At 29.9% G+C, this 18,359-nt stretch overlaps 1 protein-coding gene across 4 annotated transcripts in view; it reads left to right on the top strand.

The window, feature by feature from the left end:
- Positions 1 to 18,359, top strand: part of LOC106790550 — a 27,875-nt gene extending 9,516 nt beyond the window's left edge. For 3 of the 4 annotated variants that reach the window (XM_014755546.1, XM_014755539.1, XM_014755534.1), the window contains 15 exons: positions 10,745 to 10,958; positions 11,197 to 11,501; positions 12,362 to 12,433; positions 13,563 to 13,786; positions 14,111 to 14,208; positions 14,321 to 14,632; positions 14,723 to 15,109; positions 15,197 to 15,435; positions 15,539 to 15,819; positions 15,891 to 16,047; positions 16,122 to 16,324; positions 16,397 to 16,545; positions 16,635 to 16,946; positions 17,023 to 17,432; positions 17,516 to 18,359. In XM_014755546.1, coding sequence (XP_014611032.1) covers positions 10,848 to 10,958; positions 11,197 to 11,501; positions 12,362 to 12,433; positions 13,563 to 13,786; positions 14,111 to 14,208; positions 14,321 to 14,632; positions 14,723 to 15,109; positions 15,197 to 15,435; positions 15,539 to 15,819; positions 15,891 to 16,047; positions 16,122 to 16,324; positions 16,397 to 16,545; positions 16,635 to 16,946; positions 17,023 to 17,432; positions 17,516 to 18,080 — 3,825 coding nt within the window. In that variant the 5' untranslated portion in view covers positions 10,745 to 10,847 and the 3' untranslated portion in view covers positions 18,081 to 18,359. The remainder of the gene's footprint in view (positions 1 to 10,744; positions 10,959 to 11,196; positions 11,502 to 12,361; positions 12,434 to 13,562; positions 13,787 to 14,110; positions 14,209 to 14,320; positions 14,633 to 14,722; positions 15,110 to 15,196; positions 15,436 to 15,538; positions 15,820 to 15,890; positions 16,048 to 16,121; positions 16,325 to 16,396; positions 16,546 to 16,634; positions 16,947 to 17,022; positions 17,433 to 17,515) is intronic. The other variant, XM_014755554.1, reaches the window with a different exon arrangement.

Here is an 18,359-nt window from a genome sequence, read left to right as displayed (position 1 = left end):
AAATAAAAAAAAAAAAAAAATCAAAAAAAGAAAGAAATAAGAAATTCGTTTATAAAGTTTGCGAAAAGGAAACATTGATTCTTAAAATTGTATAGAAACTTTTGACAATTTTCGTGTTATGGTAGTATTACAATAAATCATTTGTGTGCAAAATTATGCGAAATAATATGCGCGTTCTGTTATTTAACATATGAATAAATAATTTTGTATTTCTTGTTTTTTTTAAATATATTATAAGACTCTGATAATTATTCGAATATACCAAAAATTCAATCGAAAAATTATCATCTTTTACCCCCCGTGAATTTAATTTTATATTTGATATGTAATTTAAATATATGTACGAAATAAAACTCCAGGTTTGAATTTAACAGATTAATTAATTAATTAATTAATTAATTAATTAATATAATATTAGCTGTGATTTCGACGGTTAATGGCAATGCTCAGATGAGAGTTCGAACACATAAATACATACATACAAACACACACATATTGTACAAACAAATGCCACTTGAGACATTACTACATACATTGCACCTGCGTGCATCATAATCCGGAACGAGACGATAAGTTCTTACTCGAGCGGAAAAATTATACCTTTTAAACAAGTCATTCGTGACCCTTTGACAAATCGTGAACCCTATAAAACAATCCAATTTATTAAATGCGTTTCATTTCACGTCCAATTTTTGTTTTTCTCGACAAATCGATATGCTGTAATAAATTTTATTATCAAATTTTTCATTTGTTTTTTATAAGTACACATATCAAATATAAATAAATATTTATATTATGATATATATGATATAAATATAACAAAATTATTTAATATTCAAAGTGTGTGTATGTTTAATAGAAAAGTAATGTTTAAACTAATATATATTTTATATATGTTCAAACAATCTTAAATATATAAATAGAGTGCATTAGAATATTAAAAAACTTGTTAATTAATCGATAGAAGTGTCTGTAGTTATCTAAAAGCTCGGTGTATAGTGTCTATGTACCGTTCTCTTCGAAGTCTTCTGTTAGACTGAGTCATTGTTCTCTAGAAAATTACTTTTATTGAAAGTTGTTTATATGAGACTTTGCGAACGTTACGCATGTGTATAAAAAGAATAATCCACCTAATCAATAAAATTTAAGATTAAAACGATCTGATTTTAGCTTTTTTCATTTTTATGTAATTGTTTAAACTAATGTACATTTGTTTTAACGTTCCTGCGCAGTGGTGACTTCGGAGGGTGAACTTTTTATCGAAAAGAATATCACAAAGTCACCACTGCACAGGAACGTTACAACAAATCTACATTAGTTTAAACAATTGTATAGAAATGAAAAAAGCTAAAATCAGAGCGGTATAATCTTAAATTTGATGTATTAGGTATATAATTCCCTTTATACACATGCGCAACGTTCGAAAAGTCATATAAACAATTTTCAATAAAAGAACTTTCATAGATGACAAATGCCCAGTCTGAAGAGAAATTTCGAAGAGGACGGTGCTCCGAACATATATTCCGAGTTTTTAAACAATAATAGACACTTCTATTGATTAATTAACAATTATTTTAATACTCTAATACATTCTTCTTATATTTCAATTTGTTTTAACACATATATATATATTGGTTAAAATATTATATTACCTATTAACGTATTTTATTATATTATATTTTTAAATGACTTTTTTAATCTTGATTTTAAATCCTATATACCGACTTTTTTTTGACAACAAAAGACACTTCTATCGATTAATTAACAATCATTTAAGGTATTTTACATTCCTACTCATTCTTCCATAAACAAATGTATCACTCTCACACACACACACACACACATACCATCATTACCACAATTAACACTAGAACCTTACATAATTTCGTTCAATTGACGATTTACTCTGGCTTTTATCTCCCTCTCTCTCTCTCTCTCTTTTTTTATGTCGTTTCATAATTTTATTGTTACCGTTGCTTAATAAAGTTTCACTTCAAAAATGACTTCTCTTTATTTTTTTATTTTTTTTTTATTTTTTCGGTATATTCGATGGTTTAATCAACAGCACTAATAAAGGAAAGAAAAAGAAAGTGAAAGTGGTTGAAGATGTCGATAAGAAAGTAGTACGAGTTTGAATAGAGGCAGACCTTTAATATACAATAGGGAAGAACATCACATCGTATCTATCGACGCCAATGGGATATTTCCAATAACGAGTCTATTATAAACGACTAACCGAGTTTTTCGTTATCGTGCTACGAATACACTACTGCTTGAGAATTTTCTATTTCTCTATTTCTCTCTTATTCTTTATTCTGTCGGCGACAGAGAAAATTGCACGACTACGTTGCTCGTTGCAAGAACAGGATTGTCAAGTGGCGATATAACACGTTGGTATTTCAAACGTGCAATTGACTAATGGCTGATAAATGATAACTATAATGAAACGTTAAACCGACGTCTATCTTTATCTCTCTTTGTTATATTTAAATTTATATGTAAACGTGACATGAAAATCAATAATTTACAATATTATTTTTTCTATTATTTCGAATTTAATTATTATTTAAATTACGATGGAATTTAATTTAACACATATTACGTGTAAAAATGTTTCTTTTTAAATTTAATTTTCATCATATTTTTCCTTTTTTTTTTTCCTGAAAATATGATTATAATATTTATAATATGTAAATATTATAACTGACGATTGCAATGATGAAAATTTTCGATGCCGATGCCGGTGTCCTATGACAATGATGATAATCTGTGTCGTGTATCGAGTACGCAACACTTTTTGGTAAAAAAAAAAAAAAATACAAAAAGAAGAGGAAGATAAAAAAAAAAAAAAGAGAAAAAGAGAGAAATAGATCTCGCGAACTGGGATCGGAAAAGTCGGCCAAAAGTTCCGCACTGCGTGGAGATTTTTCTTTGTGTTGGACGTTGAAACCGAAATAAAAAAAAAAAAAAAAAAAAAAAAAAAAAAAGGGGGGGAAAAGAGAAAGACAAAGAAGCATAAAAACAACAACAACAAAAAAGAGAGATAGAGAGAGAGAAAGAAAAAGCGAGCGGGATCAAGAGTGATAAAGAAAGGGGTCGGAGTTTGCATCGACGTCGATATTTAGATTCCTCTTTTTTTTTCTTTTTTTTTCTTTTTATTTTTTTGTATCTTTCTACGACCACGAGATACACGGTAGCATTGGTACTCTTCACAATGCCAAATTTGTCCATCGTTGGTCTCAATCAAGAACAGACCGACCGTTTTTCCTTTCCCTCTCATAGGAAAGACAGAGACAGAAACAGAAAAAAAGAGAGAGAGAGAGAGAGAGAGAGAGAAAGAAACGAATGGAGGTCGATGACAGACGAAACGGCTTTTAAAACGGGCAACGTTTCTTCCTTTTATGTACATACATATACATATCCATACGCACGCATGCATACACAACAACACTAATGCATTTACATTCTTGTTGCATTTTACTGATACATTTACCTATAAACATATTTTTATTACTTATCCAAGTATTACTTACTTATACTGTTGTATGGCGTTATTTATTAGTATACTGCAATAGAGTATTATTATTATTTATATTGCTATACTATATTACAATATTATTTATTACTATACTTTATTACAGTATTACATATTATTATTATTATTATTATATAGTGTACAACGGTATTATATTTTTTTATTACTATACTATATTATAATATTATTTATTATTATATATTGTACTACAATATATGAATTATTTTTATTTTACAGTACAATATAATACTTTTAGAGCTAACGAGTAATTACAATGGAATATAACAGAAAAAAAATATATAAAAAATGTTCAAATAAAATGGAATTTACTCTCTTAACGATATGTAAATAGTCTCTACCCTAGATTCTTCAGATATTTAAATACATAAATATAACATACCAATTCCAGCAAATACCTTAGAAAATCGAGATATATACGGATGAAGCAATGGATATTGCAATAATCAACTATTTTTTGAAGACCCTCGAGTAGCATTCAAGTATTCCAATATAGAATCGAATAAAAATATTATTGAAAATAAATAGAAAAGAAAGAAAGAATATGTATACAATAATAAAGTGAAAGAGATAGAGAGAGAGAGACGATCGATAAATTCAAAGAAATGTTTAACCTAGCGAATAGCATAGAAGCCTTTGTAAAATCAAACGGGTCGCAGATTTTCACCTAAAATTCGTTTAACAACCTCAAATGAACCCGATACGTACATACACATACAAACACACGTACATATGTGTAATACATTCATTTTTATCATTTCCTTTTTTTTTTTTTTTATTTTAACCTCCTTTCCTTCTTTTTGTTTTTTTTTTTAACCAAATTTTCGTCCATCTACACCACCATATAAATGCATCATAACGTTTATGTGTACTTTGAGAAAAGATAAGAACATAAATGTGTGATACCCATAGGATCGGTAGCACGTAGTACTTTTAATCATACCGTAGAAAAGAAGGTAGGTTTTATGATGATGTGTTTAGTAGTAATGGTGTGGCAACCCAGCAGCCAACGACGAAAAAAAAAAAAGAAAAGAACAGGAAAAAAAACGAAAGATCGAGACAAATAACTCTGTGCGGTCGATTCAGGTTTCAGACTCGCCTCTGTAAAATTGTCCTCCTTTTCCTCCCCCTCTTCCTTCTATATCTCTCCGCCATTCCAACCCTATCTCTTCAACTTCGTTTTCTTCTTCCACTGACCTACATGATATATAATACATACTCTACACTGCATCTTCTCTCGTCCTGTTAAACTTGAATTTTTATGTTAATTTGTTTCTTTTCTTGTTTTTCTTTTTTTTTTCGTTCTTTTTTTCTCTTTCTTTCTTTCTTTCTGTTCCATTCTTTTTCATATTCGAACATGTACGAGGGTTATTTCCATATACTAATTTAAAACAGTCGCCAAATTTTGTTTTCAGTCGAGTTTAAAGTGGTTTTATTCCTTTTTTTCTTTCTTTATGTTATACACTAATAGCAAAGAATTTTCCATTTGATATTATTTTACGGCGGTTAAAATTTCAATGTGACCGTACAGAGATATAGAAATTCCTTTTTTTTTTTTTGGTTTCAAGCATTAATTTCCATTTTTCTTTGTATTAATGAAAAATAATGTGAATATAATATATATATATATGTAAAAAATATCTATGATGAACGAACAACTTTGCATCGTTAAAAAAAAAAAAAACAGAAAAAAGGAAAAAAAAAAAGGAGAAAAATAAAGATCGGGCTTGTATATTATGTTTATTCCCTGTGTTACGCTTCGTGAAATGACATTCGTGACTATACGTGAATGAAACGTATGCAGGTTGAAGAAGGAATAGAGTCATGTATTAGTAGCTAGCTAGATGCTTTTCCTTTGAATGTATACAATTGCTGCACATACGTGTATAACACTTGTACAGCAGTACGTGCTTTTGAAGAAATCTTTCTCTTTCTCCGGTGCATACGAATAATTGTTTATATACACGTAGAGGAGAGCGCATATACAGCAAAATACATTTCCAAATATATATATGCATGCAGATATGCATGAAGATATGTATATATAAATACATATATACGTAAGTTTTGTGTTCGAGCAATTGTTTGCCACTGTCGACTCGCGAATATGTTTTTCAAACGAAGCACCGCATAAAAAAATGTTTCGAGGATAACGTGAGATTGATTTTCACTTTCTAGAAATAAATACGTTAGCTATCAGCTGTCGTAGAATAACGCCAACATTGTGGTTAAAGATTCCACTGTATCAATTAAATATACGTATAGAAATAGAACCTAGATAAGTAATGCAATTTAATTTAAGCTTATTATTAATTTCAATATATCATTGTATTAAATTTAACGCACACGTGATCGTTATTAATTATATAATTAATAATTTATAATGAATAATAATAATAATAATATCAACAACACAATATATTGACATACACTTTACTTCGATTATTAGATCATCGAAGACCAACGTCATACTGGTTAATATTAAAATACATTAACTACGATGTAAATTACTCTTAAAATTATCTACATAAATAACAAAATAATTGAAAAGTATATTCACATTATTAAATATTAGTATTAATAATAACGTGATCGTAACTTTACCATGATCATTATCGGAACGAATTTAATATAGGATTGTATAAATTGTTCATATCTATTACTTACTTTACGTTATGCATATATATGTGTTACCGTGAAAGACCGAAATTGTGGAATGTCACTATATCATTAATATAGAATATATCTGTTCTTCATTTTTTTCTTATTATTATTATCATCGTTATTATCGTCATTATTGTAATCATGTTATTCGCTGAACGTGAACGTAATAAGTTTTAATATTTTAGCGAATAAATTTTCATTCTCGTGACCGTAGACGGAAATAATTATGAAGGTAGCGGTAAAGTGGATGTGCGACGTCAAAATGGAGGATGAGAAGAAGATCCTTCGAATGTTCTCTCTCTTTCTCTCTCTCTTTTTTTCTCTCCTTCTCTCTTTTTCTCTGTCTTCCTCAAGTATTCTACAGTAAAGACGTATCATTAGCTGTGGTGTACTTTATAGACGTGAATTCATGAATGGCCTCTGTTCATTACTTCAACGATTTCTACAAAGGATAGATGAAGAGAGAAACTGCATAATGCGTTGATGCCTTATTCTAACATTCGATTCTTATCGTAATTGACAAAATTAAGCTATTACTAGCGTATTGTCGAATAAAATTGATCTTTATAAAAAGATTAACACCATATCTTTATATATCATCGAGACATTTTTAATCTTTAAAATTAAAAATCTTTTTCAGAATATAATGTCTTATCAGATTCAAATAATGTCAATGAAGATTATATTGTAATTTAATTATTTAATATAGTTTTTTTTTTTTTTAAAAAGAAAAAGAAAGAAATTAATATCTTTAATGTAAGAATCATATTTATTATTAATTTGTATGTGTTATAAATTAGTAGGGGCTAAAAAATAAAACAAATGAAACAATTTAAAGTAAGTAAGTAATTTTACAGAAAGTTATCAATCTAGCAATGCATATTGTATGAAGAAATCTATAATAATTTTGAAAGTACGTAGTAATATTGTTAAGTTAGTGTATTTCTCTCTCTCTCTCTCTCTTACTATATCTTCCTACGCTTAACTTTACAAACCCATGCGATTTATGGTTTATACATATACGTAGATACGTACGTAGATATCTTATACACAGAGTTCGTTTCTTCTCTAATAAAATGGTTTTAAAGTAAGCGAAGCTTGCAAGCTTTGAACTGGGTCAAAAGTCGACGCGTGACTACTTGCCAACCTACTTGGGAATGGGTTCGAACTGACTCGTAAATATTCTCACACGTGGACATATACGCGCGCGCGTGTGTGTGTGTGTGTGTGTATATAATAAAAATATAGATTCTTTCTCTTTCTCTCTCTCTCTCTTTCTTTCTCTCTTTATTTCTTCCTTTTTCTCTTTGAGATTCAAAGTATTTATGTCAGTATTTATTCAGTTAGGATTTTTAACTCTTTGTAACTCACAATCAGTTGAATTGTTGTGAGACAATCTTTAAGTAATTTATTATAATATATTTTTTTTTTTCTATCACTGTCTCTCTCTCTCTCTTTCTTTCTATTTTTCTCTTCCGATGATTCAACGGGGTCGACGATCCGTTAGAGGCTTTCGACGAATTACCATACACCGGCGTTGTGTACGATGATAGCGGCTAATTTCCTTTGGAGGGATGAATAATTCATTTCCGTTTGGTCGTACCAACAAGGGATTTCTTCGTGAAATCGACTATTCAATTTTAGTTATCTTTATATCGCTACGAATATAACAGTTTATTTGAAGAGAGTAAACAATATGTTCAGATAACAGATATTTCCAGCAATTTGATTTGATTTGATTTGATTTATTATATTTTTCTTATCTTCTGTTCATTACTTTTAATTATAATTTTAATTATACATAAATAATACGATGGATAAAAGCAAAAAATAATACGAATAAATGATAATATTAATAATAATAATAATAATTTTTAATTAAACTAGAATGTTTATAAAATGTTGTGGACAGTAAAAAAATAAATAATATAGTAAAAAAAAGAATAATAATATATAAGAAATATATATTTATTTTATATATTGTGTGTATCATTTTTTTTTACTCTCCCTTTACGGGTTCGAGTTACTTCTATACGAGCATTTTGTTCTCACGCTTATCCGAAATTATTTTACCACTTATCTGGAGTCAACAGAATACAGTTGTTGTTTTTCCGAACGAGTCACCCATCCATCCAGTTTACTAATCGTCCCCACCACGTTGTTTGATTTTAGTGATCTGACGAGAAAAAAATAATTCAATGTGACTCTATATAAGGCCGTTTTTTTAATATTATAAATTATAATATTTTATATTTTATTGGCAATAATTTTATTAACATTTTCTATTATATTATTCATTTTGATTATTGCTTATGATAAAATATATAATATAAATATGCGATTGTATATAATAGGTAAATTGATTGTTGAAATATGAATTTTGTTTGTTTGTTCGAAATACAAATATCTTCTATATACTTTAGAATATATTTTATGATATCAGAGAAGTAAAATTGTCCTCCATTGAAATCTTTACTTCGATTCTTAGCGTGTCCCACATTAAAAAGCGAGACCGAACTGAGACCCAAGTTGGTACTTTGCCAGAATGGAATATTGTTTCTTATAATAATAAGGAGAGCATTCTCTCTCGACAGAAGAGAAAAGAAAGAGAAGGGAAAAAAAGCCCGTTAAAAAATATTCTCCTACTTTTTGTCATAATCAGAGTGTATAATAATTATGACGGTGCGAGCGCAGCAGGCGCGTTTATTTCAAACGAGTAATAAACTCTCGTTGGTCTCTATTAAAATATAGACAATAATTTTTTTAATTATAATAATTATCACACACATTTGTTATATATTTTCTGTAATTATTATAATCGGTATAACTGTCGTTATAAATTATGATTGATTCGATCATTTTTTACTATAAATGTAGGATTAAATATCTATCATTTTATATCGGCCATTTTGAAGTAATTCGAGCGATAATTTTTAAATTTCTATCGTAAAATTTTTTGTTTATTATTTTGATAAAAAAAAATAAAAAGACAGACACATATAGACTTTCACAAATATTAAAATAATGTTATACGATAATATATGTATATATATATAAATGGTATAAGGTAGATATAAATTTTGTAAACCTAATTGGTAATAATATCAATTTCTAAGGAAAGTTGAAAGTAAGATACACTCTGAAAAACAGGACATATGTAAGTAGAACATGTTTAACAGAATAAAAACATCAAAGAGGGGCTTTAACGAAATTCCGTAGAATTCTCAAAGCGTTTAGATTTGATGTGCTGAATTTCAGTGTGCAACCGACCCATTTTCTAAAAGCGTGTCCCGTGGAACGTTATTTCAGAGCTTTGCTCTTTGCAAAATATTTATAGCCACTTCTCAATACATATAAGCAAAAGGAGGTTCGAACTTTTAAATAACGCGCCCTCTTTGCAATCTAATTGTGTACTTATTTGCATGTATCTATGTTCTCTTTAAAAAAGTAAATAAGTAAATATATAATACTTATTTACTTATTATACGATATAAGTAGTGAACGAGATCAGAGGGTTGTTGTGTTGCATTGCGCTTACTCGTTCAAAACTATTGAAAAGTCAAGAAAGACAAATAAATGAGAAGCGTCAAGTGGAATGTACAGAATGTTAATTGTTTAATAGGGTATAATCGGTTAATGGGGGAGACCCTTACATTCATTCGAAATCACCATACGTGACGGATAAATAAGACCGCTCTGATGGTCTCTGATGCTTCTATATTTACTTTTATCTGACTGAAAAGATTATCCTTTTTCTCTCTCAAAACATTTTTCTCACATGTGTGAAATTTTCCATACTTGGAAAATAATATTTCTTTTTTAATGCGATAAAATATTTATGATAAATTTTGCATATTTATACCCCGCGTGTAATATAAATTTATATTTTATTAATTAAACATATTCTTTTTTATAAATATACCATAAGATATTACCGTAACCTAATATTGTTGCTTTCTAACATGCATACATATGTATGTATAAAACCTTATGATAACATTTTCATTAATGTTAACACAAGAACAGACTATAAATAAATAATTTATTCTCGTAACTCCATTCTCCTTTTGCGCGTAACGAACCGATAAACAGGTTGCGTGAGTGCGTTCTGGGTGGGGCTCTCATCCTAGCTGCTAATCGATTTCCTTTTGAATGTGTTATCGAATTAAATTAATACGAAACTAATACGTATTATTTATAGGATACAAAAGTTATCAATTAAAATTCTTTTTTCCAATTAAATGTATTGCAATTAACCTAAAAAGAAAAAATAAATATATAAATTATATATATATTAACGTATAGACATATATCATTAAAAAGATTAATTAGAAGAAAAACAATTTCAACGCTATTACAAATGATGGATTGCAAGCTTCTACAAAATCCAATATGGCGCATTTGTAAGAGCTGCCATCTTGGCGAACGAACATTTAACCTTTGAATTTCTTAAATAAAAAGATAAACCCTTCTTCTTCTTCTTCTTCTTCTTCTTATCGATGAAATACTTTTATACTTTACTTACAGCGTGCTATGATAAATGGTGGCGACCAGCAGCATGGTTTATGAGGAGATAGTCGGAATAAGGGGCAGCTGACCTCAGCCGCCGCGCACGCTCTTTACGCGCGAGATGCCCCACAATCTGAACTCGGCTTCCGCCAACTCCGCCAACACGGGACCGAATCATCAGGCTTATCCTCACCAGCCTTATCACCGAAATGGAGATGGACTTCAGCCAGAGGTAATAATCTTTTCATTTCCCCATAACATTACGTGTACCCTCTCTCTTATATATATTTGTTTTTACTTTTATATTTTTATTTAATAAATTATTGCATATTGGGGACAAATATTAGGCTGAACCTAGAGAAGAGTATTCGTGCGTTATAAATTATTAAATTTAATTTACAATTATATATATATATATAAATTTTTTGTCTTTTATGCAATTACCAATATTGATGTTAATGAATGTATAGAAAGAACCGGTTGAATTCGACACGTCGCACTTACGTGGTGCACCAGCCGAAGTGGAGGCATTGGTACACAATATCAAAGACGTTGCACAACAATTTCTTTATCATTGGAGAACGTTTCCGATTATCTTGCCACCATCACTTTCCACGAATACGGAAGGCGAAGACACGCTCGCACGAAAGAAACATCACTTGAAGGATCTCTTCGTAGCACCTAGTTTCGACGAATTGGATGCCGTAGCAGTTGATAGCAAAGGAGAACCTCGAAGACTTACTAATAAACAATTAGAAAGCATCAGAGAGAGAGGGTAAGTCTTTGAAAATAAAAAGTAGTACCGCCATTTTCTTTTTTGTTATTTCTCTCTTTCTCTCTATGTAACCAAATTTTCTTCTCTTATATTTATATATTATTGTTTTTAATTATTTTTTTGTTCTTCTTCTTCATTTTCTCTCTCTTTTTCTTTCTCCTCCTCCTCCTCCTCCTCCTCTTCTCTCGTCCTTATTTTGTTTTTTATTTTTCAATCAGTAGTTTTATAGTCATCAATATTACTTATTGTTAGTTTCTAATTTAGATGTTAGATTATTCTCGCTAGATTAAATATTATTAGCGATCACCATCAAATATATTATCATCGAAAGAAAGATTATTTCATTTCCACGTTGAACATGATTTTAATGTATTTGCCAATATTATACAGGTAGATTAATGCAGTACGTAAGTATTTGAAAAAACACGAAAGTAATGTGTGTAACAATTAGACACAGTATCATTAATAATGTAGATTTAGAAACAAGTAAGATATTTTGTGTGATATTTATAGTGCAGTTTTCATTAGTCGGCATGGAGTGTGCAAAATTTCTTGTATTTTTTCTTCTATCAATTCAATAAATATTTCTAATATATATATATAGATCATATATTTGGGGTGGTTTTGAATCTTCAGTCTTCCGGGTAGCAATTTTCTACTATCGGCAAGCGAATAAATATACAAACAATTTTATTACATATTACATATAATTTTAAACAAACAAAAGAAAAAAAAATAATAATTGTTAATTTTGTGGAAACAATTGTGATACGCGAAGGAAGAAAAATTAGGACGATAGGATTATTAACTCATTTTTATATTTTCATCTCTGATAAACGTTTTAACGTATTTTTGTAAAGCTTGCACAAGGATAAATACGGAAAGCCGAAGAAGCTGAATGCCACTCAGTTGGAGAGCATTCGAAAATGCGGGTATGTCACACGCATAAGTGAAAATTAAATACTAAAATGTTTAATGATTAAGCAATAATCTATCTGAAACTGAGACAAAGAGCTGAATTAATTACATAATTATTATAAAATCACATACACACATTTGCCTTATTTCTATATTATTTTATCGATCAATCTATTTATTTAAAAAATAAAACAAATTATTATACATTAATAATAAACTGTTTTAGATGCTCTACTTGTCAGTTTCAGTGTTGTATTTGTCTATTCTTACAAATCACTCAAACACGAACTTTCCTTAAGGTTTATTCACAATTGAAAAAGAAATTACAAATTTATTCAAATAAAAAGAAGCACAAATTTTTTTTCCAAAGTTTCACATATATAATGCTATGTATAAATATATTAACTATAGCAATTAATATATATCATTTTTACTTGCACTTCAAATTATGAAAGTAAAGGTTTCATCTGGTAAAAAAAAGAAAATTCAATCGAACATATGTAATTGGTATAGTATCTAACAAATGTCTATTGCATCTCTTTAGCATGTTTTACTTACATTGTACATATATATATATAAATATATTATATATGCATATATATATAATATTTAAAAAATTATCACTGTAAAACATTGCAACGTGGTGTGGGTTTATCTTATATTATTTTTAGGAGACATGCTTGTAAAAATAGAAAAAAACAGATACATATAATTATTAGTTTTTACATATTACAATGTCCATAGGCAAAGTTACATATGTAAGTGTATATTTAGTTTTGTTTTTCAAATCATTGAAAAAATATCGTGTGATATTTTAATTAGCAATAACATATCTTTATAGAAAAATATCAGAAATTGTTTAATTAAACTAAAAAAGAAAAGAATGAATCGTTTTAGAAAAAAAACACAAATAAATAAATAAAAAAGATTTCAGTTATTGTGTGTTTGTTAACATTTAATCGTATAGTTCGTCGTGTAGAATTTATTAAATATTATTATTCTACTTTTACCTTCTTTTTTTCTCTTTTTATTATAAACGTCGAAATTATATTTGCACAATTACATGGACACAAAAATGTATTTACATGCATACAATTTTACATATTATCTAATTACCTGCATTTTGCGCTATTATTTGTACAGGGAATTCGAAGTGGATTCGATCAATTTTGCCGGCCAGATACATCGATGGCGATTAAGTGCTCTTCTTCAACGTGGAAGAGACAGAAGACGCGAAGCACTACTCAGAGATCTTGCCTTAGCTACTAGATTTCTTGTAGTAACTGCGAAAGCTAGATTAGTGTCCCATTGTTTCAGTGTTTCGCAATCTTTTAAAGCATTCTTAACAGGATTTTTACGTCTTCTCGGTAAGACAAATAAATAAATAAATAAATATATTAGGTCGTCCCGAAAATTTCTTGTTTTTTCTTGGTGATAAGTTGCACAATATTGTATGCGCAATATTTTTTATTTTATGTTATTTTACTAAATTAATATCTATTATATTCTATTACCTTTTCCTATACTGTATATTACTCAACATACACAAAATATTGTGCGCGTAAAATTACTACAAAAAAAAAAGGAAACTTTTGAGATGACCTAAAATTTTATCCAAAATTATTTATAATATTTTTAATTATAATTATTATTTTAATTTATATTATTACAATGTATATATATCTTTACAGACATAATAATAGGTGTGCCATCTCTGCAAGCACATAATTTAGATGCCAAAATTCGAGAAGAACGTTGTCGATATTTAGTTGCAGAGTTAGTATGTAGAGTAAGTACATTGTTTTTCTATAAAAGTATATCGTTTATTATAGTTTCTAATATATACTATCAAAGTATAAAGATATATCACATATTTATATATTATATTTTTTAATGTATAGCCAGAGTATGAAGATTCATTAGAACTGCTTTGTGGATTTGTAAGAAAACAACTACGTCGAGCAACAATGGAAAAATTCGAGGTTGAACGTGAATCATCTCAGTTATTACCCGTTCCAATTCCTTTTGTGTTTGGTACACCCGGTGGAGCTGCTGTTGACCTAAGATTATTTAGCAGAGACATTATCAGAAAGGCTTTACCAATACTAGTCTCGATTTTAGAGAAAGAAACTCGTGGCTGGTTTCTTCATTTTAGGGAAAGACTGATATCAGAATTAAGAGCACAGAAAAAACCAGATGAAGAAATAGAAAGAGTACGTAAAACTCTACTTTTATTATTTTTATTTGGCCATAAATTTTACTAAAAACATGTTTTTCTACGGTTTTTTTTTTTTTTTTTTTAGGAAGTTAATGAAGCAGTGATGAGAGAATATTTACAAAGAGTATATACCAACATTCTGTCGCATCCGGATATACTTGCACTCGGTGAAGGTATTGCACAACTTCTAGTCCAACAAGCACAATCCGTCGTATTAATGCACAGAGCGATTGAAAATGTCCAACGAAAATTGCTACAAACGAAAGAGTGTTTAAGACAACATATTGAATTCGAACATCCGGTTTTATCACGAATACAACCATGGATGCGAGATCGTATGAGAGAAGCCGAAGAAAACTTTATAGAGGAATGCGAGTGGTGTGCTCACGAGGAAGCTCTTGCATTGTGCAGTCATCAAAATTTGCAACAGACCTGTTACTTTCTCAATCGTGATTTAGTTTTTATGAAAGAGGTATATATACAAACATTTTTTAATTATATAAATATATATATATATTATTTTATTTATAATTGTTTATAATATTTTAATTTCTTATAGAGAGAGCCAGTTTTATTGAAAGAATTACGTAAAGTTAAGACACCGACTAGGAGCTTTCAATGGCCGACACAAATATGGCTTCCAAAAAATTGGATAATAAGACGAAATTTTCAAGGTCAATCTGAAATCATTCCAACAGTTTTAAGCAATACACCAACGTCCATAACAACACCACGCGCTGATCCGAGTCAGCCTGTTTTCTTAGTTGAAAGAGAAGTAGTACGTACAACGACGACTAGGTAAGTTGAAGAAAAGAAAAAACTTGATAAGTTTTATAAACTTAGCAATTATATAAAATGTACATTAGATATCGTTAATCTACGTTACCTACCTTACACGAAGGTGGCCAATGTGGCGTTGGATAAATTACATAGCAAGAACATGGTGTTGGACTTGGAATGCAATGTTTCTTTTGGGAGTAGCAGTTCCATGGTATAGTCCAGTCTCCATCCGTGCTTTGTTACTTGTGCAACCTTTTACTCCTGATTTAGAATTAAGCCAACTCAATGGCACATTGTTCCCACGAAAATCTTCACAAATGCCTACTCTCTGTTCTCGATTAGTAGCACTATGGAGGCATATCAGTAAAAGTCGAACGCATTTTGAAACAGAACCGGATACAGGTAAATCTTTTTATCACATATATCAATATTTTATATTTCAAATAAATATTATTTTTTTATTTGTGTTATAGGATTTATCGGCAAGGGAATGACAAGACATTTAAATAGGCTATGGAATTATGGCGCCAAAGGCCTTTTAGGAACGCTTGTTATATTATTTATTTTCCCTGTCGTATGTATACTTGCAAGTTTCGGATCTCTACTTATTGCACTCACTGCTATTATGTGGTTAGTTAAATGTTGATCTTTTTAGAATTTTTTTGATAATTTGATTTTGTTCCTAAAATAATTATATCTTTCAGGATGCCTTTGATTACTTTAACATTACATGCTTTCATGGCACTTATCATGGATTTAGATAGCCCAGAATCAAGTCGCAATCGCTATTTAGTTGTTATGGAAGCATTGGTTTGGAATATTGGTATACAAGGATGTTTACAACCAATAGCAGCCTTAATTGTAGCTCTCGTTGTATGCCCTATCATTTCTTTTGTAATACTTACTAGTAAGAAATTTATTTTATTTTATCTTTTTAATAGGGTGAATATATTTTTATGTAACGTACTTATTTTTATAGTTGCTGTGATACGTTATTGCATTAGAGTGGTATGGGATACAATCATGTTCCATTTGGTAATCAAAAATAGAGGACGAATTCCTGCTAGCGACAGCTTTGTAGTTAAAAGAATAGCAGGACCAGGATTAGCATCAGATTATTATTATCAAGTAAGAGAATCAAATTGAATAATTACGGAAATAAAAATTAATCGACCATTCAAATAATTTTCTAATAAAATAAATATTTTTTTTTTAAGATAAGACCGGAACAAGCGTTAGCCGCGTTTGAAGCTAAATTAGAGCTGGATGAATTATTAGCTTTTCAACAAGAAATAGAAAGATTAATAACTCAACCGCAAAGAGATTTTAGCCAATTCGTAGAAGCTTGTTTTGGTCCGTTTGCCGCTGGCCTTGCGAAGATGAAAGATCCGTACAAATCGCTTGAAAAAGAAGCTAGAGATCTTATTGCTGTTCTACACGAAAAATTAGAACGGCGAAGGAAAAATTTACAAACTGGACTTGGCGTGGCTGTAAGAAGCAAGATTAAACTAACAACATTTGATTTAAAGGTGCGTTATTATTTTTTATATAAAAATATTGTAATCTTATTTTATGATTTATGTTTGATTTCTAATGATAATACAGGTAGTTATACAACAAGGTGCCCTGATGTTAGAACGACTTTACCCATTACACGTATTTGCCCGTCTAACTGGAAACGAAGAAGACTTTTGGGAAAATAAAGGATTGGGTGTTGGTGACTGGGCAGGTTTAGCTGGTCTCATGTATGCTGACATTTTTAGTCTGGATTTCCTTCAACCTCTCGATGATTCTGATACTAAATTTAGACTAGAACCACATCCGGGTGTTGATTTGTCACGATACACAGATATGGTTCATAGTACTGAATTAGGTGGTATAAATGGGCCTGATTTATTAGGGGCAGTTTATGCACCACGCGGAAATATTCAAGTACATAGCCCATATCTTGAAGTTTCAGCATTTAATCCTCGAGCAAAGCAAGCCAGTAATAGCAAAAAATCTGATAAACGATGGTATAGTATATTAAAACGTTATAGTGATATTGATAGGTAATTGGAAACATATGTATATATATATATATATCAATTTTTTTTAGCGATACCACCGGATTATTAACATCTACCAAAGTCAGAAGACGTACAGTTTCAACAAATGGTAGCATAGAAGGACGATGGCAACCATGGAAACGTCAAATTCGACCATACAGTGCCGAGAAATTAGTAATACCACTTCCTATTCCACATCCGGCACATATAGCAATTACCATTCACAATCGTGATTCCGAAGATCCAATTCCATTAGATTCCGAGCTTTGTCAAAATATTTTACGAGCTATCGAAGAATCACCTGGTGAAATGGCTACCGAATGTGTAAGCCGTTACAGAGGTGGTGGAGATTCTAGTTTTGACTCAGTTGCATCACAATCTTCTGTCTCTATAGAGACTGGTTTAGATAAAGACAATGATGAAACCCAACAGACTGCGAATAACGATAAGGAGGGTGAAAATTATCATTGGACTCTTTCCAATTGGGGTGGAGGTGTGACAAGAAGAAGAAATAATTCTGGATCGATTAAAGTTGATTTAGCTTCACCGGAAGATGTTACTCTAGATACGGATACCACCAGAGCGATGTTCAGTACATATGGAACAACCGTGTAACGTACGTCTTTTAATTGCACCGAGTAATGTATTTGTGATTTTCAACAATCTTTCATTCCTTTGGAAAAACTTGGGTATGTGACATTTTAATTGGTCAACATTTCGCCTAATATTTCTTTAGATTATATTATCAATGACAAGTAAAACTTAAACAAAACAAGCATGAATTAGAATGACAAATGGCTCTGCTACCGTTACTCGTAAAATTTTAATTTTATAATTAATTTTCTTCTCTGATATTCTTATTCTTACTGTACGAATATATATATATAATATTAT

Source organism: Polistes canadensis, unplaced genomic scaffold (assembly GCF_001313835.1).
Source record: "Polistes canadensis isolate GaletaPanama2010 unplaced genomic scaffold, ASM131383v1 scaffold_7, whole genome shotgun sequence".
Classification (NCBI taxonomy): domain Eukaryota; kingdom Metazoa; phylum Arthropoda; class Insecta; order Hymenoptera; family Vespidae; genus Polistes; species Polistes canadensis.
Note: the sequence above shows the minus strand (reverse complement) of the source record. Positions and strands in the feature narration are given on the sequence as shown.